Below are 26,637 nucleotides of genomic sequence, written 5' to 3'. Positions count from 1 at the left end.
GTGTTGTCCAGTTGCTCTTACTACTGACAGCGGTACACTTGCCTGTCTCCAATCCTTAGCATGACACAAACAAACACTTGCATGCATTTTTCTTGGATGAATGAAGTTACATGCCATTACAAACGAGCAGACGTGTTCAGCTGTGCTACATTCATGAGTAATGGAAACTGTTCTGCTCCTCTACCACCAACATGAAAAACAGATGCAATCAGTGAATTTTACTGGATTTTGTGATTTTTAAAAACTAGAACACAGTGTGAAAATACTCAAAAACAACATGAATGTTTGGTGTTTTTAAATGAAACTAGGGTCAAGAAACTTCCTGTAGTTACACTTAATCAGAATTAATCATTGGTCTTTTTACCGTAACCTGTCTATCAATCTTCCCTCTCCTCTGCATCCTCCCTTCCCCATCCTCTACGTTGGCTGAGCTCTGACTCACAGTCCCGGCGGGCCCCCGGTTGGGCTGCGGGCGCTGCGTTGGTGGTGGCTGTCTCACCAGCAGGGGCGGGGGTGAGGGCCCTGGGGCAAAGGGCACACGGCCCCACATCTTGATGACGTCCCCCAGGGGTTGGAAGCCCTCGTCGCAGCCCCGCTTCACCAGCAGGGTCATAGTGAAGTAGCCAGCCTGGAACCACTCGCACATCTCCACTGTGGTGAAGGGACCTGTTTGTGGGAGACAGTAAAGTCAGCCAGCGCTCAGAAACCAACGGGCTGGATCTTTGTGGGGGACTGTGCAGGTGTACCTTGGATCTCTCCCTGTGGGTCCTTGTAGAACCACTTCATGGCAGCCTCATGTGACAATGGCAGAGCAGCTGCTGTGTTCCTGCTTTCCTGCTGCTGCAGAGCCTGGGTGAAACATTCCTCCTCCAATGAAGTGTCTTGCAGTGAAGCCACCATCTTCTCTGCCTCCTGAACATGAGCAAACATGCACAAGCAGGCTGTCTTTAGACATCAAATCAACCTGTACAGATATTTTACTTCACTTCTTTCATTTGTGTCCTTTGCAGTTTATTTTACTGCCTTGAAAGAGAACATTTCAAAAAACAGCTGCTACAGATGCTTCCTGTTCTTACCTGCTGCAGGTGCTTCATGCCCTCATCGTCTTCTGTGTCTCCTGATGGAGGGAGAAGAGGTGCAGCAGATGAAGGGGGTGGGGGAGGCAGACTGGAGGAGCTGGCAACGCTTGAGCTTAGCTGCGGCTTAGAGCCTCCTACTGGAGCCACATCTGAATTAATAACAAGACAAAAAAACATTTGTTAGACAATGGGTCCTATTTTTAGCATTTCTATTTGTGCTGCTGAGACGTCAGATGTGCAAGAGGAAAGCAATCTACCAGCTCTGAATGCAAGTAAACCAAACCTCTTCCATTACAAAGCAATTCAAGAAAACACACTGTGCTGATGGAGTGTTGAAAATAACTCATTACCAAATTCAAAAAAGAATGCTTGTTGTTATAATCTTCCATAAGAGGCTGGAAAGAGTATGTTAAAATATGAATTTCTATGACGGTCAATAATACTAAGGTTATTCAATGCCTACTTCTCGCCCATATCAAACAGATCCTAACACTGTTTGCTTCAACAGGCTAATTCATATATTTTTGAAGTAATTTTTGATGCAACAGTGAGACCCTGGAGTTACAGATAATCTGGTTACTGGGGCATTACTGTAAGGTGTTAATTACAAAACAAACAGCAGTCTGTGATAGCACATGCCATATTCGGCTGCTAAACTGAAACTCTTTACTTCATAAACAGACTGTCTGAAGCTGACCTGAGATCATGACATTGTTGAATTGATTTAGTTTGGTCACAAGAATAAATAATGCATTCAAAGTTTACATATTCAGTAAGGTTAGTTCCCGGTTTACAAGTTTCTTTCAGAGTTTATACTTCAGTAAATATGTCAGACCAATAAAAAAGACAACAAATTAAAAATAAGAAACAGAGAAATTTGTAATATTCTTTGTCGAATATTCACCAATTATGTCATTCTTATCCTTTTCTAAATTCCCGTCCCAATCATTTGAACAATTGCGGGGTGTTAGAGGGCTGTGTCAGACCAAAACAACTAGACATAAACCAAAAAGTCAGTTAAGTCATAACTTTGTTCTCCAAAACAGTCCAGCTGCAGAGCTCCACTCTCAGCAGACTCTGTTGGAGGCTCCACTCCTCCACCAAGCAGAAGGAAGTGACGTCAGGAAATGAAGTAAAAAAGTTCATAATAAAAGTTGCCTTCAAAGTTATTGAGTAGACACTTCCAGATTTTCTGTGTTTTGAGTGTTAAATTAAAAAAAGAAAAAGTATAAAAGTCACGCCATCAGTAACACAAAATGTGTGTTCATACTGGAGTACGAGACTGCTGTTGTAGGGAAACAGTGAGTAGGGAAACAGTGCTGCAGGGGATAGAATTGTGCTCGAGTATGGCACAGTGTGGTCGGCCAGCAGGACTGTGACCTTACTGAAAAAAATCTATTTTCAAACATATAAAGAGGAATAAAGAAAAAGAGGAACCTTCGCTGGGTGTGTTGCTGGCTTTAACAGCGTGGCTGTTATTCAGTTGAAAGTTGTCCACCGCTGTGCCAGCGTTGCTCGGCCGAGGCTCCAGGAATGGAGGGGCACAGTGGACTGAAGGAGAGGAAGAGGGAGATGTTGGCCTGGTCTCACCCTCCCCCACAGCAGAGCCACCATCCTTACTCTCTGTGTGATCAAAGGGAAGCAAAGAAACAAACTGTAAGTCGGACGACAAAATAATCTGTGAATATTTCTTTAGCTAGTCAAGAACTAAAGGAACCAAAAGCACACCATCTGCAACTGAGCATGTGAAGGACATGAGGCTCCAAATCAAACCAAAAGTTATGCAAGTTAGACTTCAGGACTATGCCATTACCAAATCTTCTGGTCTATAAAAGAAACTCAATAATTACACAGACTGTACAACCCTCAAACACTCTTTCTCACCCTTCTCTTTTTCTCCTTCGCCAATGTTCATCTCTGTGTCAGCAAGGCTCTCCTCTTCTTCCCCCTCCTCTATTCCCTTAAACTCCAACTCCTCCTCCAGGATTGTCTCCTTGCCACCCTTCTGATAGAGGGATAAAAAGATGAGGGGAAAGACATTAAAGAGTGCAACAAACATTAATCCTCAGAAGCTAAAAATGACTTAAGATTACAGACCCTTGACTAATACTTCTTTACATATAGCTTACAAATAAATTTGGGACTATTAAGAAGACTTGCTATTGTAAATCTGTTAGCACTAACAGGTATGTTCTATGTTCTATGTTCTAAAAGTAAACACACACCTTCATGGGCATAAAAGCTCCAGAGGAGTCAAAAGTGCCCATCTCTCCATCCTCCTCATCTGTACACCACTCTGGTAGGCCGTCCCGGTCATCCTCCAGTCCTTCACTGCCTGCACGCCGGCGACCACCACTGTGACCCTCAGAGTCTCGGAAGTCGAAATCAAATTTCCGCCGACGACTCTCTCCTGGACCAACATGGTCCCGCCAGCCTGCTGAGCGAGGACCACCTTCTGCTAAAGGAAGTTTGACATAACCATTAAAATCAAGCAACAGTATAACAGTATAACATCTTGTTCTCACATCCTTGGATCCATGCTCTTTTTATTTTGTTTGGAAACTGGAGGCATAAAGTGAAGCTGTGTTTTAGTCATGGACAATTTTCTGTACCTCTCCACTGCCACTAGATGTCACTATGTCCATTGTATAGACCTACGACACACACCGTCACAACTCAAGTTTTGAGAAAGGGGTAGAATTAAATCCTGTTCTAAACCAATTTGCTTACCTGACACCTAAAACTTCTCACAGACCCTCTATCTTATGTGGGAACTGGCACAGATTTGTATGCAGAAACAAGCTTATAACAAAGTTCACATGTGATTTATGAAGTACGTGTACCAGGGCCGGACATGTTAGGTTGGTTTTAACATACCTAAAGGATAGGTTGTCTCAGCGTTGTAGTGAATCAATAAATGTTTGTTTGTATCCTACCATCCCTGCGGGGTCCAGTTAGTCTCCAGTTGCTGCCTGGTTCTGCCTCGTCCTCCTCCTGTTCCTCCCGCAGCGTGCGCCAGTTATCGCTGTCAGCCCTTGCGTACTCTTTCCTCAGAGGACCCATGGGACCTCCAGACTCTTCAAAGCTGGGACGCCCCACCTCACGTCGTAGTGGCTTCTCAAAGCGACGCTCACCTCTGAAGAAAGGAGAGATTGCAAAATGATTAAACGATAAAGAGAAGCAAACATTCATCTCAAATCAAAAGTACTATCTCAAAAACTTGGTTCACACCTCCACAGGTTTAAGGTGACAGTATTATATTATGCATATCAGCAAAGGTAGATTAGGGTTATAAAAAATGCTCAACCAGATTATAGACATTACACTTGATGACTGCTGCTATCAACAATGAAAATACTTATTCTTCGGGCCAATTGGCCTATGGCTAAGTCCCACCCACCAAAACCGACAGGCCAGGGGTCTGCAACCTTTACTTTCAAAAGAGCCATTTTGCCTCAGCTCACCTGGATGAAAGTCATTCCAGAGCCACAGAATGTAGGTTAACTTCACAATAAAGACAAAAAAGTGTATAAAAATCTAAACAGAGTAAAAATCTAGTGAATTATCTCAACAAGATTAAAAAATTCATAAAATAAAATAAAAAAAAAAAAAAAAAATTAAATTTAAAAAATAATTCAAACCTAAATAATGCAATTTTAAAATTTTGATTGTCAGAAATTTAAAAGAATTTTCTAAAAAAAATTGCAAAAAAAAAGATTTAAATTAAAAACCTTAAAAAATTTACAAAATCTCCCAAAAATTTAAAATCTTTTTTTTAATTTGAAATAATGTCAAAAATTGAAATTATTTTTTTCCAAAAATTTCAGAAAAAAAAAGCAAAAATCACAAAACAATAAAAGCTTTGTTGCAAGATGTGATTCAAATTTAGTACAGAAAAATGTTATACTGTGATTGTATTTATCAACTGTGTTTTCATTAATACCCTCTGTAAGAAGTAAAAAAAATAATTATCTGAATCAATAAAATTTTTCCAAAGCCAAAAGGAGCCACTGCAAAGGAGTCAAAAAGCCGCATGAGACTCCAGAGCCACAGGTTGCAGACCCCTGCGATAGGCCAATAGTGCGCTGTCTAAACACAGTGAGTATAGCCTTTTCACACACACACACTCAAATCCTGACGTCCATTGAAATAAAATGCAGAAAGTCAGTTTTTGTTCAGTTTTATGAGGTTTCTCTGAGATTTTAACTTTTAAAATGTCCAAACCGTGTCCATGGGGAACATGCAACTCTGACACAAGTTATCCTGAGAGGCTGGGTGACATGGTGTATTTTTGACACTTTCCTCCCTCTGAACAGAGAAAAGTGTCTTCTTTGGATAAAATTGTGCAGCAGACCAACATCAGCTTTGTGTGAATCAAATGAAGAAGGATGTCTCCATCTGCTCTAAGGTCAGTCGACATCATATTTGAGGCAGCAGATTGTGACTTTGCTGTAAAGAAGTATTTAGTTCTCTTTAACACTAGAACCACCACTGCAGTCTGATGGGCGCTTTGGGATTTTTTCTAACATTAGCTAAAGTTAGCCTGTGTTGTTCATCTCTTCGTTTTTCTGGAGTTCATTGGCCTGTTTTGTTCTAGTTTTGTTCTTTGGTGATCATACATCTTTGTTAGTAGTTGTCCAAAAGACTCTAGTCAAACTAACGTTAGCTTCTGGAGCTTAGCTTCATTAGCTTATCTGTAATAGCCGAGATAACAAAGGTTGTTAAATGTTGTGTTGAATGATTCAGTGTAAATACTGTAGCTTCAAACTAACAGACACACTCTTGGTAAGGATGGTAAGATGTTGTCTGAGATGCTGATGCTAACCAGATGCTGTTTATCAGGTTTGCTCTGGGAGCTGTAAATTGAGTCTGTAACTGAAGCTTTTCATCAACCTTCTCAATGATAAAATGATTCATATTTCCCTCCAATGTGGACTTTTGAGCTTTTTGGTGACTTCTAGATGATCTGTGATCTTTCTGTCGCCAACAATCATCAGCAGCATCCTGTGAAATGTCTCCTACTGTGAGTGGAAGGGGGCGTGTCTGCTGTTATCTTACCGGTCATCCCAACTCTGGCTGCGGTGGATCTCTCGCACACTTCGGCCAAAACCCACTTCCGCATCTTCAATACTTCTTTGGTAAAAACCACCTTCACCACGACCCCGTCCTGATAAGAAACACAAGGAGATGGAGCCCTTTTGAACATAATGTAATCACTAAGATTACTAAGAGAAGATGTGACCAAATTCAAATAACGCTGGTCTGTGCTTGATTATTTTCTGTTAATTCATATTTCGTTTTTGGGGCTTTTTGTTGTTTGTTTTTTTGCGATCTAATTGATTAAACATACTTTTTGCTAATACTAAAAACTACTGATGGTCACACATAAGAGCTCAAACATGTTCAAACCCATGCAGTATCATTCATCAATGTTGCTTCATGGCTATGCTGAACAGGACAGCTGGTGTTAACATCTGGCCTCTCAGAGCGTTCAGACACCCAGTGGATTTAGGAAGGTAGGAAAAAGGACTATTGAGACAGGCCAAGAGAAAGTGTGCCACATAAAGATGGCAAAAACAGAGGAATAAACACCACAGAGAGGCTGGCTTGTAGAAACTCTTAATTTCCCTGGAAAACAGTCATTGTAAATTCATCCAAGGGTTTCGGGCATTAAATCTGTTGCTCTTGGACTCGTGCTGGATTTAGCACAAGTGGTTGTGGATTTATAATGAGTTAGCTTTGGCTGGTTTAATATGTTACTTTATTTGTGACCACACTTTGCTTTCAGTTTTACCTCGACCACCTCGTGTGGCCCCACGTCCCCTGACCACTCCAGCTGGGGCAGCCCCACCCACACCTTTTCCCATGAGCCTGAGCACCGCCACACTGTTCACAGACATGGAGAAGTTCCTCTGCAGAGAATGGAAACAGGGAGGAATGAAAGGAATGTGAGCTCACACACACATTTTTTCAGCCAACAGGAAAGCTTACTTAGGAGCTGAGGTTGTATCATGATCACATTTCATATGACGAGCTGAGAAAGATGTGGTTTTTTTTCGGGTGCTGCTGTTTTTGTGAGCATATGTTTCAAGCTTACCTGCTCCTCCTCGGTGAGAGGCACTAGTGCCAGTGGCTGCATGGGCTCATCTTGCAGAATAGCAGCAAACTCCTTATCCTGCATGTCCTCTGGGACCTGGGCGGACCAAAGTGGGCATTTGGTGAGAGAAAGAAATCCTTAATTGATTCTCAAAATCAGTTTTTGAAGCATTGACCCTCTAAACGATATTTTATATCTGTCAAGAACTTATACTTTAACTTACCTTGTTGTCTTTGATATAAAGTGCTAACATTTCCTCTCGGCCGTAGCGGTACTCGGCCAGCTTGTACTTTGGCATGGCAGGGGAAGGGGGGGGGGATGTCACACTCCCCCCACTGGACAGTGCACGGAGCCTGTGTGAGGAACAAATGACATTATGGTCACAATTTTCTCACATCAACATCAAAACAGGACCTGAGGGGTCATAAAAGTCAGACTATTACAGCATTCTCGAGGCAGATAACAGATCCAAGAAGGAAAATCATAGAAAATTACAGATAGAGTGGCTGGAACTATAAAGGCTTTTTGCAAAGATAATGCAACAATTCTGCAAATAAATGGCAAATGCACAAAGGTTTGGCAGGCAACTTTGATAGGATGAAGCCTGAATAAAATAAACTGTTAAGCACTGTTATACATTGTCAGCAAATTTCAGTTAAAGCCATTCTGAGCTCTGCAGAGATGTTCTGCAACATGAAACTGCAGACAGAGCTGAGAGAACTGTAAACAATGAAGTAGAAGAGCCTTCTGATGGACAAACCACCTTGTACTGTTAGTGAATCCTGGTTATGTCCTGCCAGTCATCTACCAATCAGAGCTAACGTAACCTCACTCTTCATTTTATTGATAGACTCTCCAGTTTGAACAGACCACTGCAGAATAACTGCTGACTGTGGGTTGGAATTAGCACAAACAACTAATCCCTTTTAGCCTTTAGCCCATGTTTTGGCCTTTAGCTTGTGCTCTATCTCTCTCCTGTTTATCTTTCTTCTGCTCTTTCGTCCTTTTTCTGTCTGACAGTTAGGCTCCAGTGTCCACCATCACTACAAAATTAATCACAGAAATCGTTTTCAGCAGAGAAAAACATAGATCTCTCTTCTCTACTGAACTTCATCAGCCAGCGTGGTGTTTTCATGGAGACCTAGACGTGCTGTAAATCAGTCCGGTCCTGCTTGACCTGATCAGGAAACTAAGAAGTAGCATTTGGGAATAACCTTTATTGGCGCTCATAATCTCACTTTAAGACTTTTAAAGCCCCTTTAATTAAAAGAGTGTCTGGTGCAAATTCTCATTTGAAGACTTTAAATCAAAAACTGGAGAGCTATTGTACACCAGCGATATTTTTTTTTAACAGAACAAGAAAATCATTCATCTTGTAGATAGGAAAGGGGAGTTAACATAATGTCCTCCTCCCACACAGGGCCATCCAGTTTACCCTTGGCTCAACAGAGACAATATATTAGCTTTCCAGTCTTAAAATTACTTTTTGAAAATATATTACTATGATCTCTGGTTATTCAATGGCTACATTCCTATGCTTCTACAAAGTCACTGACAGACCCAACGAAGCACATCAAAACCATATGTAACTAAAAGCTGTACAAACAAAGCAGGTATTGAGCCTAAGAGGTATGGCAACATATCACAAGAGACAGATTGGTAGCATGTGGCATATCCTCCCTAAAAGAAAAGCAAAGCTCAGTCACTTCAGCATTATAAATCCAAATGTGCATATCAAATTTAAAGTCCTTAAATCAATGTTCAGAGCAATGGTTGCATTTTATGACTCCATGAATCCAAATGCAAAGATGATTTGAAGTTTTATCACTGATAGATATTTGATCACTCCCCTGCCAATAAAACCTTACATAGTTAAACCTGTTATGTGAAAAAGACATTGTTCCCTCACTGCCCTGGCAGCTGTATGTGGTAAGCATAAAAACGCTGCGCTAGTATAAAAATGGGCTAGAAGGGCCATTGAGAGAAAAGCAGCTGTAGATGTGTACAGAGAGAAGTATTTTTTTGAGGCTGGCACCACACCAAGAATGCACACAGCAGTCACAGGCCATTCGAGATGGAGCGCTACCAGACTGTAGACTACGCCCCCCATTAATTGCAAAACAAACACACTGCAAACGCAGAGTGAAGGGACAAAGTAATCCACATTTCTTTCAGTTGAATCTGTTAAAATGAACGATCAAACAGAATATCAGACAGCAAAAATCATGTTCAGAGCATAAAAAATAACCAACTAGCAGCAAATACTCAGGTTAGGTTTAGTCAAAGAGAGGGAAATATAATTCAATGAGATTGTTTTATTTTGAAAATGTAAAAGTGAGAACTACTAGGAAAAGCTTTTGAGTATCAGTTTATGGTATCAAACTTTAGAAACTTGTGCAGTTTAAGAAAAAGCATAAAAACATGATTCTTCAAAGACAAAAGGATGAGACTGTATCAATGTCACCAAAAGCTTTATTACTGTCTTCTCTTTATTACTACTTATTATATTATATTAAAATACAGAATTTGATTTATCTCGTTTATGTTGTGATTCATTTTATTGTAGTTATTATGTGAAAGTTTGTAAATTATTGATTACTCATATAAGGTGAAGGGATGGGACCAGATAAGTTTCAACTTCCTCTCACTTCTTTTTGAACATGCAGATGACAAACTTATTTTGCTCCTTGTTGTTGTTGTTTTCTGTGTACTTTTGTCTAGGGATGGGAGAGTACTGGTATCAGTATCAGGTCTCGGGCCGATACCAGCTCTTTTTCAAAGTATCTGTAGGCTGCCGATACCCAAGGCAAAAAAAAATCTTAGGTTAAGTGCTCCTCGCCAGTAGTTGTTGCGGTTTAACACCACAGCAAATGTGAGTCACGTCCTGTTCAGATAAATGAACCAGGGAGAGTTAACAGTGAATCTGTTTTATTTTACACTTCAAATTATTCAAAAAAACATAAACTCTGACAGTTGTTAGTTTTATTTTGCACTTTTGTAAATTTATTTAAAAAATTGTTAACTCTAAGAGAATAGTTTGTGTTTTACTCTGGACTTAATGGTAGAGTGACTGTGCTGTCTTTAATCAAAACGATGTGTCACTGAATCTAAATTTTCTGTATCAAAAGTACTCATAGAATCGGTATTGGTGAGTACTCGTACTGAAAGAAAGTGGTTTCAAACATCCCTAGTTTTGGTTATTAATCAATTCTTTTCTGTTTAAAAGAAAATGCTGAAACTCCACTAAAGTGATGTTTGACTCTTAATTCAGTATGCCAACACCATTATTTTAACATAATTCTATTAACTTTTGTGCGTGACTGAACTGTGGATATGCACACATTTTGCTGAGATAATTTTGTGTAAAGATAAATATTAATTTTGCTTGAAAATCTGTCTACAACTCAAAGCTATCACAAGTGTTATCATACGATAACAAACATAAACAGATGTAAAATAATCTAGACCCAACAGATATCTGACATTTTTATATGAAACAGCAAGGGAGAAAGGTCCAGAAAATAAATCACTGAAGGCTTTAAAAAAATAAACCAACTTCGTTTGAAGGAACTGCAGGTAACAAGGGTCAAAAGCCAGAAAGGTAAGTACCACATCCTCTGTAACAAGTCAAATCAAACAAATTTGCTTAACTAAATCTATAAAAGCTTCAGTTGTTTTAGACAGCGCATTTAGTCATGAAAACACGCTTTTGGTAATTGTTGCCTCAAAATATCTGTGAAAATAACAAGAAGTCAGATTATTTACCATTCTGGGCCGAAGTTAAGAGTCTCAGCAGTCATATTCCTCACGTCCACACAGAACTGAGTATCTGAGGGGAATATAAATGTTTTATTGTTAGTGTAAGAAAGTGCATGTACATGTAAACACAAACTCCATCCATTATCTCATACCACTTTCCCCTTTCAGGGTCACAAAAGCAATAAATGTGTAGAAGATATGAGTCCTTGTGAGCCTTACCCTGTCCAGATGAAGGAGCAGGCTGGACTGGGCTGGACCAGGCTGGATTTGGCTAGCTTTAGTTAGGCTTAGGTGACTAGAAGGCTGAGTGGTGCTTAAGCTGTGGTCACGGAGCTCCCCAAACACACAGACACAACAAGAATAGCTGCCAGTTTCAGGTGCTTGAGGAATACTAGGTTATAGGATCCGAACTAGTTAAGGAAAGGGTTTGACAATTGTTTGGAGAATGGAAGCTCCCCCTACTGCAGCCGAAAAGTGTAGTTCAACATAAAAAAAGAAACAAACGATCCTTGGAAATCAACAATGGAACAAAAATAAAAGAGTTTGCTTGTTTTCTTTTCTTTTTTTTTTACAGCAGTGATATCTCACATCAAAGTTTAAAACATGAACCGATTCATCAAAAAGAAAATGCAGGAACAAAACAACAGCCAAAACAATGAACGGGCTGCTGGAACAGCTGCCAAGAGCAGACGCAACTTGCACTCTTCTCTCACACTCTCTCTCCGTGTCTTTTTCTCTTCCTCCAACTGAAATGTGGATTGATGGAGACCCTCCAGGTAACTCCTTTATTTCCCGTCCTCCTCCTTTTGCACAACTGGAAATAAGAGAAAGAATATGAATTTAGTAAAGTACACATGAATCAGCTGATGGTGACCGCTTTCGTAACTTGGCAGCCTGCTTTTGGTTTTGTTCTTGATGATAGACAGTTTTTTCAATTGAAATTTTCCAGTGTAGATTTTGTTTTTTGTAGTTTTCCCCTAATGACACCCAGAAAGATTTGATCAAACTGCTTCAGCAACGAGTGACCAGGTAGAAAACTTGTATTCCTTGACTGTTTGAATGAAAAGATAAACTCATTTATAGTCTTATGCTTGATGGTTCTGGCCTTATCGTTGGAGATTCATTATGCAGAAACCTCGAGAGTTCATTTAAGTTTGCTTGCCAATGCAGAAGTGCTGAAAGCTGCATTTTGACAAGCATCCGCTTGAGGCTGGCTCTGAAAGTACTAGAAAGCACATACACACCAATTTTAGAAAGCTGATCTGTACAGAAAGAAAGAAATATTTAACGCTTGATTAAAAAATGACTTAAACGTAAATTCTGGATGAATTCTTTAAAAAAAAAAAAACTTTACAGGAATAATCCTGCTCAAACGTCTCCTCTGGGCCTCTACATACATGTGTGTCAGTGTCAGCTTCTGCCTCAACCTCCTCCTCCTCTATGATGATCTTTTGGTTGTATTGGGACGTTTCTGGGTGGAGAGTAGGTGTGATTGCCCCAGCCAATCACAGTGCATAAGTGACTTTGTGTGCTGATAATAAGTGAAGAGAAGCTTCAATAGTTCACATAGCACGGAGCAAGAAAAACACAACCAAAGTGAAACGGAACACCAAACTGTTACAGCTTTTTTCTTAACAAGGGTGAAGCTTGGCTCAACTTTCACTCGCTGTCGGGCACTTGGAGAGCAGCATGGGATAAAGAGCGACAGCTCTTGAGTCTCTCCCACGTAGAAACACCATGCTAAAGATGGTTTCTGGGCTGGTGAGGCTGTGGGTGTGTGCTGCTGCTGGCACTGAGCCAAGGAGGAGGAGCCCAGTTTGGATGTTGTGCTTACTAACAAGTAACAAAAATTCCAGCTTATTCCTCTAACAATTTGTACCAAGGCTGATTTTTGTTTGCTAAGCAGTGTAGGAGACATTGAGATTGCCAAATCAAAGACACAGCTCATCTGAGTGACTATCAATGATTTAGCCTGTCTATAGCCCCGTTTCCACAAAGCAGTCCGGTTCAGACCAGTGCAGTTTGGTACAGGTTGACCCGGTTCAGCCTAGTCCTGTTTGCGTTTCCACAGCCAACCGTACCTCCTCATGGTAGGTGGCTTGTAGGTGGATGGCGATACAGCTTATCAATCCTAACCCTAACAGCACGACACAGTGTACCCCACTAATAAATTCAGCAAAGAAGAAAAACGCGGCACAGCAAACAAAGAGCAAACATGGAAGACATACAGCAATCTGTCTTCTTTGTGACCGGCATGTGGCTTTATGTTACGGATTAGATTTTTTTTTTTCTTGATGATATAAAAGAGCAGATTTGTAACATGTCAAAATTCTTCTGAACATTGTCTCAATTTCAAGGTAGGAGAGTGACTTGTATCAATTTTGCAAAAGCTGCATGTCCCACTTGTCAGGATTCATTCAAATTGATTGACACTCTTTGCATTTGTCCTTTAAAATCAAAGCAACTTTTTTTTGCCAATTGACTAATTACTATTTCCCACACATAAAAGGTTTAACTGTTATGTAAGTCAACAAACTCCCTCTGTTGGATCACTGCATGCTACAGATTTCTTCATTTCCTGTAAAGCAGATAAATGTCCTTTCTTATCTTGAAGATGTGTCTCTTTCAGGAGCTTTCACATTCACCCCCAAACAACAATGTTTTGTGGAGACTACACAGTCTGCCTATGATGATAAATTTCATACTCACACTTAAGCCTGTCATGATAATCAATAAATCAATTAACCGAACGATAAATAAAAACGTCCTCGGTAAGTTTGCCAGCCTCGATAAACTGACACGTGCATGCATGTTTGTTTTCCTCCTCTCTTTCCACCAGAGGCTGAATGAGAAGATGGCTCACTACGTCTCTCTTTCCTAACATCGGGGTGCAAAGGTTCTATAGCGGATTTAGTGGATTTTTGCGGAGTGAGCATCGGTCAAAAACACGATCTTTGGGGTGAAGAAGGGGCTGCTCGCACGTCCACGCGGAGAGAGCTGAAGCGAGCGTCCTGAGGGGTAAGGAGGAAACACACGCTAATGTGAGTGATGGCACAAAGATACGGTTCTTAAGCCGCCTGCCACAGTCCCAGTGTGGGAATATTTTGTTTTTTATCAGAATGAACTAAGTGTGAGCTCATGAACACCAACGAGCTGATATGTCGTATTTGTTTGAAAATAGTGGCGACAAAGAAGAAGAAGAAGGGGAGGTGCAGCGGCGCCTTGTTCTTTGCTGTATAAACTCCCTTTTATTTAGGCTATAGGTTTTATTGTTTGGTTTTTTTGGGGGAGTTTCGTTTTTTCTTTAGAGACAGGGTCTATGTTTTATTGTTTTTGATTAGTATTAATTATTTTCATTGACATGTATTTTTTTCTAAAAGAGAGTCCATTTCATTTTCATTGTATTTTTTTCTCTTTCTTGTTTGTTAAATTTATTATATTTTTTGTTTAATTTATTTTATTTAAAAGATCCTGACCTTTTAATTACAGTTAAATACTCTTAAGAAATTAAAGTTTCTTGCTTTTGATATGGTGTACTCACTTTTTTATCCCATTTATCATAATTAATCAATGAAAAAATGGGAAAAAATCAAAATAATATTGACAATAATATTGTTGATCGGCAATAATATTTTGGAAATTTATCGTCTAGCAAAATTTGTTATTGTGACAGGCCTACTCGCACTTAAATTCCTGTGTTAAAGCAGTAAGAAGTTCACTTTTCCTTTCTATGATGATACTGTTACAAACATTAGGAGTTCAGACTCTTTTATTGACACAAACATAGTTCAATGCGTATGGAACAGCATGATATGATCTCCTAATTCCCAATCACTCCCACTGGATGAGTTATGTGTAACACAAAAAAAACACTCAAAGCTTAACTAAACCAGAATTTTTTGAGGATGTGGCAAATTTGGGGTGCAGAGTACAACAATCACAAAAACTAGGAATTAGGGCTGAACAATTAATTGAATTTAAACCGACATTGCAATGTAATAGGATGCAATTTTCAAATCGCAAAGGCTGCAATTTTTTTTAAGGTTTTAAAGTGCATTTTAAAAGAGCAATCCAAAAGTTTACATATTTTAGTAATTGAGCCAAAACTTTTTTTCTTTTTACCTTTCTGCACTTTAGTTTGTGTTCTGTTACTGATGAAAGATCAGTAAGATTTTGATACATTTGATATTTATGTTCACACAGTGTTTCTTTTTCATTTCTTAAAACAGTGCATGCCTCATGTTGACATATTTCAATGGTTAAGCCAGAGATTTGGTCTTATTCACATTTCTGCAGTTTATTTAGTGTGAGAGGTATAGAAGAGAGGAATTATATTTACTTTTTAGATTATTATTCATAGTAGGCCACTTGTTCTGCTTGAAGTTCAATAAATCAGCCAATATTCTACTGTGATTTTAATAGTTAAGATACGTTGTTCATATCAATTCATGCATCAATTCATCTCATTACAGGAGAGACTTGTTTATATGTTGACAGTATCTTTTGTTGTGTTGGTCATACAATAGAACAGTTTATTGCTTGTGTTAAATAAATAATGTAGAGGATAACCCCCCCCCCCCAAAAAAATAAAATAAAATAAAATTGCATGCTGAATCGCAATCGCAATACTAGAGCTGAGACGATTCCTCGAATGATTCGAGGTACTCGATTACAAAAAATACTCGAGCAATTTTCTCCGCCTCGAGGAATCGTTTAATTTTATAAAAGATCAAAGAGTGGTATTTCAAATAGAGCTGAGGCTATATTAAGAGAGTTTTCAGACCCCTCAAGCTACCTCTTATACAAAATAGCAACTAGCAACAAATCTAGCTTCTTTTCTGGAGTTTGGAGACTAATGGGTCATTCTACGAAATGGGTGCCATTTGGGTCTGCAACTTTTGATGAGATGTACAAGACACAAAAAATGTGTCAAAGTGTGTTAACAGATTTTGGAGATACCAAAGCAAGTGCTCTTATTGACATGCTGTATCAGAAAATTCTATTGAAGGGAAAAAAATCCATTAGATAAATAACTGCTCTTTAACTAAACAATAATGTATTTTATCTGATTACTCGATTAATCGATGGGATTTTCAGTAGAATACTCGAATACTAAAATATTCGATAGCTGCAGCCCTACGCAATATTGGTCCAAAATAATCGCAATTAGATTATTTTCCAAAATCGTTCAGCCCTACTAGGAATGGAATGATCCAACTTTTCTGGTTCTGATACCAGTATCAACTGATACCAATCCTGAGCAAAAAGTTATTATATGGAACTACTGAAGTTATCATCTAAACTATAAAATTCGTAAATTTTTACCAGCAAAACAATGTTTCAGGACTGAAATTCTATTCAACTTTAACCTTTTATACCCTGTAGACTGGTAATGCAGCATAAAACAAAGAAAGTGCATCAGAGGTAACATTCCAAATCAAGTAGCCAAGAGCTTCAGTAAAATAAATAAATGAATAAGGTGATAGTGATAGTCTTACTTTAACATTATTTTTCATGATTTTCAGGGAGTCAAAGCATGTTGGGGATCTACATCTTGCGAATACTACTACAGTGATTTCACAATGTGGCATTTCCTGAAGACTAAGTTAGAAATCAAGTCACTAGGGGATTGTTTTAATACATAGACTCCCAGTTATTTATCAGTCTAAGTGGCTTAAAATTACTAATGAATAAATATAAATAGTTTTAAATATTTCTGGCACATGTGAATACAAAAGACAACTACAGTAATACATGTCATGATAAGGGATTACTGCAAGTATTTTGGTCTTTTCTGAAGTTATAAAAGTTACAAAAGTTAAATATTAAAGTTCTAGGTTGGTTGTACACAGCTGATATAACGCATGCTCATAAGATAAAGTAACTCTTTCTTGTGGAATAACATTGTGCACCTGAACATTACAACGCCAAACCATTCAAAACGCGGCAGCTACGGTTTAATGAGTAGCTTAAAATTCTTGCAGTGAAAGCGCGTATTCAGTCAAAAGTTGTGACTTTGAAGCCTGAAAAATGCCAAATCACTTTGTCGTCGGGTTTATTCGCATGAAAGCGAAAAACCTTGTGCATTCGTTAACTAGCGCCAATGGTTGCAAGCTAACGCTACATTGACGAGTGCATATTTTGTCCTTTCAGCTTATTTCGAGGGAATTACTTGTTGAATGTATAAATCAAGGAATCCTTAAACCATAGTCGCCCCTAAATATCATAGTGATAGGCTTCGTAGCAGATAGCAAATCCAACTACACAGCTTCTGTTTATCGCGGAGGCCTTTGCTGGTAGGTTCAAATGCCACTAGGTATGATGGCGGAGGGGGCGGAGTGTTGAAATCAGACTCCCCGGCCTGCTCCGCCAATGTGCGGACGACCACCGCTACTCCGCTGTCGATGTTAAGCTAAGGCTAACGCGATGTAAACAAAACAAACACAACAGTAGACACAGCAGAATATTCCCTGCATGAAAACTGTATAGGACTCTGTAAAAATCGTTTCTTAGCAGAGACAAATTCGTGTCATTCGAGCAACAAGAATCGAGGTTAGCTCATTAGCACACGTTAGCCAGCTAGCTTAAGACAGTCTGCAAAGAGGAACCATGGCTTACCTTAACTGTTTATAGCTACCAGACTGGTTGTCTGCACGGCGCCTCTATAGCCAGTATATCGTATGCATTGGTCTCTGTGAACACTGTAAACGCATTTATCTAACAGAATCTTACTTTCACAAAGTAGCGCTCTGTATTTTATGTATTATTTCCCCCCTCGCCTCCAACGGTCGCAGCTGCGTATCAGTATGTGTCTGCTGGCTCCTAGTCGTTGCTCTTCTTGTTTGTGTTTCGGAAACATGGCCGTCCGTGTGATACCACGTGACTGGACATTGACAAGCGGCTAACCAATGTTGTAGCGGAGCAAACACACCCCTATTTACTAGCCTAGATAACGATGTGTCCAGCATTTTGCGACGGCATGTTTTAATTCAGAGCTTTTGCCGAGTGAGCGAAACAGTACAGAGAAGCGAGCACAGCTTTATTGGAGAGGAACATTGTGAATACAGATCTATATTCGAAACGCAACAACATGCATTACTTCATCACGACAATGAATGTAAGTCAAAGTTGTCTTTATGTTTAGAATTCTGTATCAAAAAACAATCAACACACAAAAGCACAATGTGTGCAATTTACTAACAATACCCTTGAAAGTGAACTGAATGAACAGCAGGGCATGTTGAAGGCAAAACTGTACTGAGCATGCGTCGTTTATTAGACAAGGCTGTAAACGTTTGAGGTTTGATCAGACCCGTTCAGTACAGCCTATGGTCAGAGGATGGCGCTATCTAACAACAAAGAAAGTTTTCACTATACCAGTATGAGTATGCATAAGGTATTTTCAGAAACCAACAGGAGTTTCTAAGCACACACAAAACAGTGCTTAGCTACTGCCGGAGGTCATGAGGGGAACATGATGCAGATAGCTGCATATTTTGCTCACATGCAAAAATTGACAAACGTTTTGGTCAGATTTCTTTAATAAAGTTGAACAGATGTTGGGTAAAGTTGATGCGCAGAAAGACGAGCCCATTTATAAGACACACATCCCAGAGAAAAGGGGGGAAAAGAGGGCCTTTATTGGATCCTAAGAATAACAGCATTAAAGCAAATCACAAGAAACTGGACTAAGATTGAACTCCCTAATCTGAAGAAGTAGTTCGAAACAGTAGTGTCCTTAAGTTTAAGGACACTGAGATGATTTTACATGCTTTTGTATCCTCATGCCTTGATTATTTGTCTTTTTTGTTAGTTCAAAACTCTGCTGCCAGGCTTTTAACCAAAACTAAGAGATGTGAGCACATCACCCCAATTTTATCATCCTTGCATTGGCTTCCTGTTTGTTTTAGAACTTATTTGAAAATTTTACTGCTTTCGAAGCTGCTCATGAAACAGATCTTTTAACACCATGCAAGCCCTTGAGTCCATTGAGGTCCTCGGGCAGATGTTTTTTAAGTGAGCCGGTGACTTGACTGAAAACTAAAGGAGACTCCGAGGCACTGGGAAAGGCACTGGGAAACTCTGAAATCCAGTCTGCTGATTTGGTAGCCTCTTTTAGGTCACTTCTTAAAACATATTTTTATCAGAGAGTCTTCCCTGATTTTACTTAAGTTGTTATTTTCTATTATATTAAATCTTTTTTTTTGTTTTTTTTACCTTACTATCTTTATGTTATTCTATTAATGTTTTTCTTTTTGTTTAATCTTGTTAGCTGCCTGGTTTTACCAGAACATTAACTTCTTTGTTGTTTTAGCTGCCTGTGAAGCACTTTGTAACTTTGTTGTGAAAAATTCTATATAAATAAAACATGATTATTATTATTATTATTATTATTATTATTAGTAGTAGTAGTAGTAGTAGTAGTAGTAGTAGTAGTAGTAGTATTATTAGTATTATTATTATTGATGACCGTACAACTAAAAAAAAATATTATTGCCCAGATACAGGGGGTAGGTCAACACTTGAGATTGGGGCACATCTTGCCCCAATCTCCCCTATGTAATGTTAAGTCAAATTGCTTAAAACTAATCAAACAAATACATAAAAAATAAATAAATAAATGAATGAATAATGTTTCACTTAATTAAGTCATGTTTTAGCTAATTTCCTGCTCTATAATTCACATTAGTCATTTTTAAACTTACACATCATGCTCTACAGCACTGGTTCCCAACCTTTTCTGTCTTGTGTACCCTTGAGCCTTTTTTTCATACCATGAGTCCCCCTTCTCTCATGAGTGTTGATGATTCTTCAAAAGGAGAACGTAACATAACTTATTATTAAATGAAAACCATCTTTATTTTGTCTCCTTACTTTGAAAATCTGATTCTCTGGCAATTTTTTTTTACAGTCTTGTAACTCATATTAAACATAAAGAATAATATGTTTCCTTAAACAAATGAGATATATAGATATATTAACACATCTAAAATAATCAACCTGCTTTTGTTTAATATAACTCCTGTATCTTTAAACATAATTTATTAATTAATTACTACTACTACTACTACTACTACTACTACTACTAATAATAATAATAATAATAATAATAATAATAATACTTAATTTAATTAATCATTTAAAGACATGAATAAGAAATTGAGCTCTGTTGAATAAGTCACCTTTAAACAGGTATTAAAATTTTAAAAATCAGGAGCAACAATAACAATACGATATTGATACTCACTATAGCAGCTTTCCCTTTTTTTATCAATCATCTGAGCTTTTATTGATATTGTCTCCCTGGGGAAACTAGTTGCCGTGCACATGTACCTTTTTTATTGGCAGAAATTTCTCAGTACGTCCAAGTTGGAAATAAACTGTTAAATATTTCCCTGTGCCCCCTGCCATGCGTTCGCGTACCCCTAGGGGTACACGTACCCCTGGTTGGGAATCACTGCTTTACAGAACAGAGACGTGATTTTAGGAGGCAGATCTTCCAACATTGCTGCTGTGTTTGGCATAGAAACTACACATGCACAAGGAACTCAGTGTGATTCCAAAAACTCTGGTCTGCTCAGGTATGAACCTTGGCCTTACCACAAATTTAGATTTATTCTGAAATCTTATATTTTGTTCTCTTTTTTTCAAAAGCTGTTTTAAATGATTCTATTGCAAAAGTGAAAACTAGAGTAAAACTAGAGAAATTGCTGGATGAGTTAGGACGTATGCATGAGCACAATGGGAAGATAACCCAGCTGTCCAACCAGTGGATCCTCCCTGAGCTGCTGCTGCTGATTTACATACTGAGTTCCCTTGTCCAACTGTCGGTAACTCTAGACTACTGGACTATAACAGTATTTTAAACTCAACACTCTTCATTTTGATTTTTTATCCAGTTGTTTGTACGGATATTAGAGGGCCCATGACAGGCCCAGATGATGAGGAAGTTTGCAAATTTAATTTCTCCATCTCCTTTTGTGTGATGATGCAGCTGTTTTGCATTTGCACCCTGTCCTTCCTTCTGCTAACGTCTCCTATGGTGAGTGCAAGTGTTTCCAGCAGCTTCAGAGACTGCAGCCATTTCTTCTACATGCAGACGCCACCGGCAGAAATAAAGGGAACTTCTCTGAAGAGGATCTGCCAGAAGTATGCAGACAAGCTGCGCTATGCCACACTGTATGACAGCAGCCACCACCTTCCTATCTACTCAGCCTACATCTTTATGAAGTCTGATGGGAAGAAGAGGATGGACACACCATGGATGTATGAGCCACAGGTAGAGAAAAGAACTATAATGTGCTATCTTTATTTGTTATTTGAGTTAACGTAGAGGATGCTTTTTTTTTTTTTAAACAACAGGGCAACACGAGATGTCTAACAATGGTGAAATCCCCCTTTTTTTCTCGTAATCTCATAACATTTCTCTTGCATTTAAAAAAAAGCAGCCAATAGTATGGCTGAATAAAGAAAAGGAACAGAAAACAAGTAAGGTTAAAACAATCACCAACGTTACATCATTCCAGGTATGGTATGAAGTGGAGTCTTGTCTTAGTTTTGCTAGATGTTGGAGGAATTATATTACAACAAAAGTCAACTTTTAGACTTACACCAGGAGGATTTGTTTAAACTAGACTGCAGCACCACCTTTTGACCCAGAGTCTCACACACAAACTGTTGTGAAGATGTGACTTTTAGCAAAGCTTGTGTTTGTTTTGGTAATGAATGGAGATCAGATTAAGAGAAATTTTCTTTGTTCAGGACAACTTTTTACTGGATACTGTGCAACAAGGTAAGCTATTTATCAACAGTTATGTAGTGCTGTTGTTTGAAATGTGCCAACAAGCTTATGTTGAAAGTTACCATAGTTCAGTACATGGCTATATGTAGTGCTACTAGCAGTACGGTGCTCTGATGTATCCATCAGCAATCAGTAGCTGGCTATATTTAGCACTATTCAGCATTATCACAAAAAGTTTAGCCCCTGTGTTAGCCTTTAGCTCATGCACTAGCCATTAGCTTTTGGCCTGTGTTTTGTGGTGCATTCCATTTACATTAGAACTGGGAAGTGGGGAGTGGGAATGACGACATCTACGTCAAAAACATTCCAGTTGCCAAGTTGGGCAGACTTGCTACCACAGCAATATTTTTCTAAATACACATCAAATAACACTACATATACACCTGAATTACTGTGACAAACACTAGTCAGAAATGTCAAAATAAATGGAATATAACGGGAGCTTAATTACTGTTTACACCAGGGGCAGCCATCTTTGATGGTAAACTGGGGGGTGGAGTGGATCTGCCAACTTCCCAGTTGAAAATTCTGACCTCAAGGGCACCATTAGCCTTTAGCTCATGTTTTAGCAATAGAAATAATAATAATATATTCCTGGAATCATACTCTTTGTTTCTTCTTGTTACAGTTAGTTTCTGGCGGTGAAAGTGGCAACATGAGAGTCTTACCTCTTACTGACGATGTCCCTCCTTTGATTGGAGCCAGTCAGGCAGTGCTGGAGGACTACACAGATGCTATAGAGTATATACGTGGTCCCCTGAACCCTGACCTTCACCATTTAGAGCCAAATGACAAATCCTCAACATATACTCTGACTAATGTTGTCCCTTTATTCACAACCTTTCTGGAAACTACCTGGAACCCATATATAGACATCATTCGCCGTCGCCTGAACAACTTTTGTCACAGCAAACCGTTCATGGTGACCGGGGTCACCCTTTCTGGTGCAGCGATCAAACAAGCAAACAGGGACCGCTTGGCAATCCCCAAATACTTATGGTTGGCGTACTGCTGCCCACGGTTTGACCATAACTCTCCGTATGAGGTGAGGTTCATGTTTCCTAGTTATGGAGGCTATGCACTAAATGAACGCACGGACCAAAAAGTTGTGGAGGTCCCTCTGAAGACTTTGGAAACTTTCCTGAAGAGTGAGATGGACATCGATGGTGACCTGACAATTTTCTATAAGGGCTGTGTGTCGGATTATACCTTCAAGAAGAAGAAGAGAGATCTGCCCCGTGAAGCTTGATGGAAAGTCACCAACATGCAGTTTGATCAAATGCAGTTATTGTTGCAAATCTAAAAAAAAAAAAAAAAAAAGAGAGAGAGAATAAAACTGCAAGTACATTTAAGGGTAATGAGAATGAAAGAATCTCTGAGGAGTATTTATTATCACAGTAGAAATGATAAGAATCATCTTTGGACTTTCTCCTGCTTTCAGTAAGACAGCTCAAGAGAGACAGGAAGTATGCAGAGGGACAGGGACTGCAGCGTCTGCACATAGGGCACCAGCCAGGCCAATGGACCCCTAAAAGCTTCAAGGACACTCGGCTGTCTCCAGCATTCAGTTGCTATGGCACAGAAGTACAAGGGTGTTTTCTGTTTGTTTGTTTGTTTTTTGTTGTTTATTTTTTGACCAGAGCCGTTGCACAGAGTCGTTTGTTTGTTTGTTTGTTTGTTTGTTTGTTTGTTTGTTTGTTTTAGTTTTTGACTGATCTTTTTTTATTTTCTTCCTTGGGGGTGGTGGGGGGTCAGGGTGGTCCTGTTGTAAATGTGTGGGGTTTTTTTTTTATTTGAAATTTTTCAAATTATTTTGAAATTTTGTATCATAAATATAAATAAAGTGAAATACCGATTATAATAATAAACTATAAATAAGGACTAAAATATGAAATAAAGTCTACACTGAATACTATTTTAAGCAAATTTATAGAGAAAATGATGGAACAAAAAAGCTATTGTCTGAAAGGCGTAATGTCCTTCCTCTATGTAGAGAAAATTAAGTATAGTACAAAAGTTTTTTTAGATAGTTTTAAAAAAGATTAGGGCCCTATGCTGTCATTTGTAATCTCTACCTCTCTTGAGGACTAATGTAAGATGTGTTTCATACAGCAAGTTGTAAAAAGTAATTATAGAACTATGTTTCTTCAGCAGTGACTTTTTTTCAACTGATAATTTTATTGGATGTTAAAAGATTTTATTTTGTTTATTTGTCTACTACTTCCTTTTTTGTCTTACCTTTTTTTCTAATTTATGAGTCACTCCTGTATTTTTTTTTATTTTAAGATAACTTGTTTTAAAACACATTGGCTTGGTTTGTTTGACAATGAAAGACATGTTCATGTTTGCAAAAATAGTAAAGCGGGTAAAATGCGCTTTGTGGTTGATGTATACAACAGAAAGCAAAATATATTATATTCATAAGCAATTGATCAATCCGTGCTTGTAAGTCATTATTCTGAGTCCTCTCTGTTCTGCTTGGTTTTGAAAATTGCAAGCTGACACATTTTACACATTGTCATTTTTTTAGGAGATTAATTAAATAAAACTCTGTATTTTCCTTTATTCAAAAAAGAGATGCCACCCAAGCTTTCCCAAATAGTTCCTCAGTATAGATGTAGTGTTTGTTTCTTTTTACGGTAAACGTACATTTTATTTATTTATTTTTTTACGTTTTTGTATTTAGTTTTTTATCAATAAGGTAACTATCATTCCCTCTCCTGAAGAGAAAAAAAGAAGAATATTCTCAGTAATGGTTTGTTGCATCTGTTCCTGTGACTTAGGCCCCGTTTACACGACGCCGAAAACGGTCGATTCCGCAAACATTTCGTTGCGTTTTGGCCTTCCGTTTAGACGAGACCACGTTGCGTTAGGGTGGAACCAGTGGAGAGTAAGGAGTGAAATGCTTTGCATACTGAATACAGATAGCCAGGTGTAAAGTGTTAAACCCTCATGGCTGTTTTACTGAGCTCTACAGAGCTACAGATACAGAGACACATGCAAATGTTTGCAGGAGTGAACAGAGAATACCAGCTTTACCTTGAAAGCTCTCACACCTCGCAAGAGTAACACCAAGGTCCTCGTGATTATGGCATTTTGGGTGAAGACAGTTTTCCTTTTTGTCAACATTATAACATCAGCTGTTCGAGGACGGGTGGAGAAAGAGCTGTCTCCAGAGTGCAGACAATTCCTTTACATGGGAACGCCACCAACTGGAGTGGTGCATGAATCCCTCCTGTTCATTTGTCAGCACTACAACAAGAAGCCACGCTATGTGACGCTGTACAACACTGTGGACCGTGTACCTGTCTACTCAGCTTACACCTTCAAACGCTCAGACGGAGAGGAATGTGTAGACGTCCCATGGATGTACGAACCCCAGGTAAAGTAGATTTGAGTGGTGTGAATGAAGTGACTTTCCCTCGTCCCATTTTCATTCCCTCTTTGCATCGCTCTGCTTGTCTGCCCACTCAGCTTTCCACTATCACCGACACAGATGAGATGCAGCCATTCCCAAGTGGTCAGATGCACATGAAGTTTGAGGACGCTCAAGCTGTTCTGGAGGACTATACAAACGCTATCCACTACGAGCGGGGTACCCTGAACCCAGATGAGCATCAGGATGAACTAGATGACAAGGCCTCTACCTACACCCTGACTAATGTTGTGCCCATGGTGCCGGACTTTAACAATGGGGTTTGGTATGAACAGGAGCGCATCATCCGTAAAAGGCTGAATAATTACTGTCGTGGGACGGCTTACATTGTCACAGGTATCACCACCTCAGGGAAGATGATTCATCGGCAAAACATGAACCGTGTCGCAGTGCCAACATACTTATGGTCTGCTTACTGCTGTGTTGCCTACGACCACAATACACCCTATGACGAGCGCTATAAATTCCCAGCTTATGCTCACTATGGCCTCAATGAGAAAAACAATGAGGTTCTGGAGATTTCTGTCCCTCAGCTGAAGGAGTTCCTTAAGAAGACTACGTTTGTAGGTCAGAACTTTCAGATCTTCGTGAATGACTGTGTCCCACCAGCACCTGGTATAACCAAATAGGCATGTCTTTTCCTAAATAGCAGCTATGTACCTTCTTTGGGCCCTTTTCACAGTGTGTCTGTGTCCTTAATATATGAAGTTTGATGGTATTCAGGCACTTGTTATTTCATTTTTTAAATTGTTGGTCTTTTCCTGCTTAAAAATGTCAGTATGTGTTGAATGTATATCTGCTAATTTCTGAAGCCTCTTCACAGAAAGAATAACTAATATAAGCTCCACAAAATTGTAGAGAAATGTAATGTAATTTTTAATTTATTTTAAGTAATAAACTTTTACAACAATAATTAAAACGTCTCTAAAGTTTTTAGTTTGTTTGTTTTTTACAAATTAAAGCATGTGCCAGTTGATACCTCTCATAATACTTATGTGTGTCCTGCTGTTTGCTTATACAAAAGCATGCACCGTATTATTTAACTTGCATAGCACTTAATCCAAGTAAAACTCACTTAACTATGGTAGCTTTTGCAAAATTTAAAGTCCCTGTGAGAATTTTCTAAGTGATCTTGCAAAAGTCTCCCTTCTAGATATATGCCTGATCCCAATCTACATGTTAAAATGAGATTATCAACACCAATAAAGGTTATTTCAGAATGCTACTTCTTCACTTCCTGATTGAGTTGAGCAGGACTGGACTGATTTACGGCACATCAAAGTCTCTATGACAACACCACGCCTGATGACGAAGTTCAGTAGAATGGAGATGTCTGTAGCTAAAACGCGAGCTAAAGGCTAAAACACAGAGCAAAGGCTAAAACATGAGCGAAGGGCTAATACATAGACTAAAAGCTAAATAACAGGCTAAAGGCTAAAACATGAGGTAATGGCTAAAATGCAAA

At 38.9% G+C, this 26,637-nt stretch overlaps 3 protein-coding genes across 8 annotated transcripts in view; 2 read left to right on the top strand and 1 right to left on the bottom strand.

Moving 5' to 3' along the window:
* Positions 1–17,802, bottom strand: part of gigyf1a (GRB10 interacting GYF protein 1a) — a 31,649-nt gene extending 13,847 nt beyond the window's left edge. The window contains exons 1-14 of one of the 5 annotated variants that reach the window (XM_074698961.1): positions 17,554–17,802; positions 11,155–11,749; positions 10,942–11,005; positions 7,400–7,529; positions 7,177–7,272; positions 6,874–6,991; positions 6,138–6,246; positions 4,016–4,215; positions 3,305–3,534; positions 2,964–3,084; positions 2,517–2,702; positions 1,077–1,228; positions 747–912; positions 365–666 (exon numbers count right to left, since the gene is read on the bottom strand). In XM_074698961.1, the coding sequence (XP_074555062.1) occupies positions 365–666; positions 747–912; positions 1,077–1,228; positions 2,517–2,702; positions 2,964–3,084; positions 3,305–3,534; positions 4,016–4,215; positions 6,138–6,246; positions 6,874–6,991; positions 7,177–7,272; positions 7,400–7,529; positions 10,942–10,976 (1,845 nt within the window). In that variant the 5' untranslated portion in view covers positions 10,977–11,005; positions 11,155–11,749; positions 17,554–17,802. Of the gene's footprint in view, positions 1–364; positions 667–746; positions 913–1,076; positions 1,229–2,516; positions 2,703–2,963; positions 3,085–3,304; positions 3,538–4,015; positions 4,216–6,137; positions 6,247–6,873; positions 6,992–7,176; positions 7,273–7,399; positions 7,530–10,941; positions 11,006–11,154; positions 11,750–17,553 lie in introns of all 5 variants that reach the window. The other 4 variants (XM_074698959.1, XM_074698963.1, XM_074698962.1 and 1 more) reach the window with 4 other exon arrangements.
* A 110-nt stretch (positions 17,803–17,912) lies between these two features.
* On the top strand, positions 17,913–23,979 carry LOC141811075 (endonuclease domain-containing 1 protein-like). Of its 2 annotated transcripts, XM_074698966.1 has the most exons (4): positions 17,913–18,052; positions 21,035–21,214; positions 21,697–21,727; positions 22,365–22,499. In XM_074698966.1, the coding sequence occupies exons 1-4, from the start codon at positions 18,026–18,028 to the stop codon at positions 22,379–22,381; spliced, it is 255 nt and encodes an 84-aa protein (XP_074555067.1). In that variant the 5' UTR covers positions 17,913–18,025; the 3' UTR covers positions 22,382–22,499. The 2 variants fall into 2 exon arrangements, with proteins under 2 accessions (XP_074555067.1, XP_074555066.1); XM_074698965.1 differs by lacking the exon at positions 21,697–21,727 and having other exon boundaries at positions 22,365–23,979.
* An 845-nt stretch (positions 23,980–24,824) lies between these two features.
* Positions 24,825–25,801, top strand: LOC141784453 (endonuclease domain-containing 1 protein-like). The gene is made up of 2 exons (XM_074662293.1): positions 24,825–25,118; positions 25,211–25,801. Exons 1-2 carry the CDS (start codon positions 24,825–24,827, stop codon positions 25,799–25,801), a joined length of 885 nt encoding a protein of 294 aa, XP_074518394.1.
* Positions 25,802–26,637: the final 836 nt, after the last annotated feature.

Source organism: Halichoeres trimaculatus, unplaced genomic scaffold, assembly GCF_033239565.1.
Source record: "Halichoeres trimaculatus isolate MK-OKI-2021-1 unplaced genomic scaffold, fHalTri1.1 fHalTri1_scaffold_22, whole genome shotgun sequence".
In the NCBI taxonomy this organism is placed as follows: Eukaryota; Metazoa; Chordata; class Actinopteri; order Labriformes; family Labridae; genus Halichoeres; species Halichoeres trimaculatus.
This window is presented reverse-complemented; position numbering and strand designations above follow the sequence as displayed.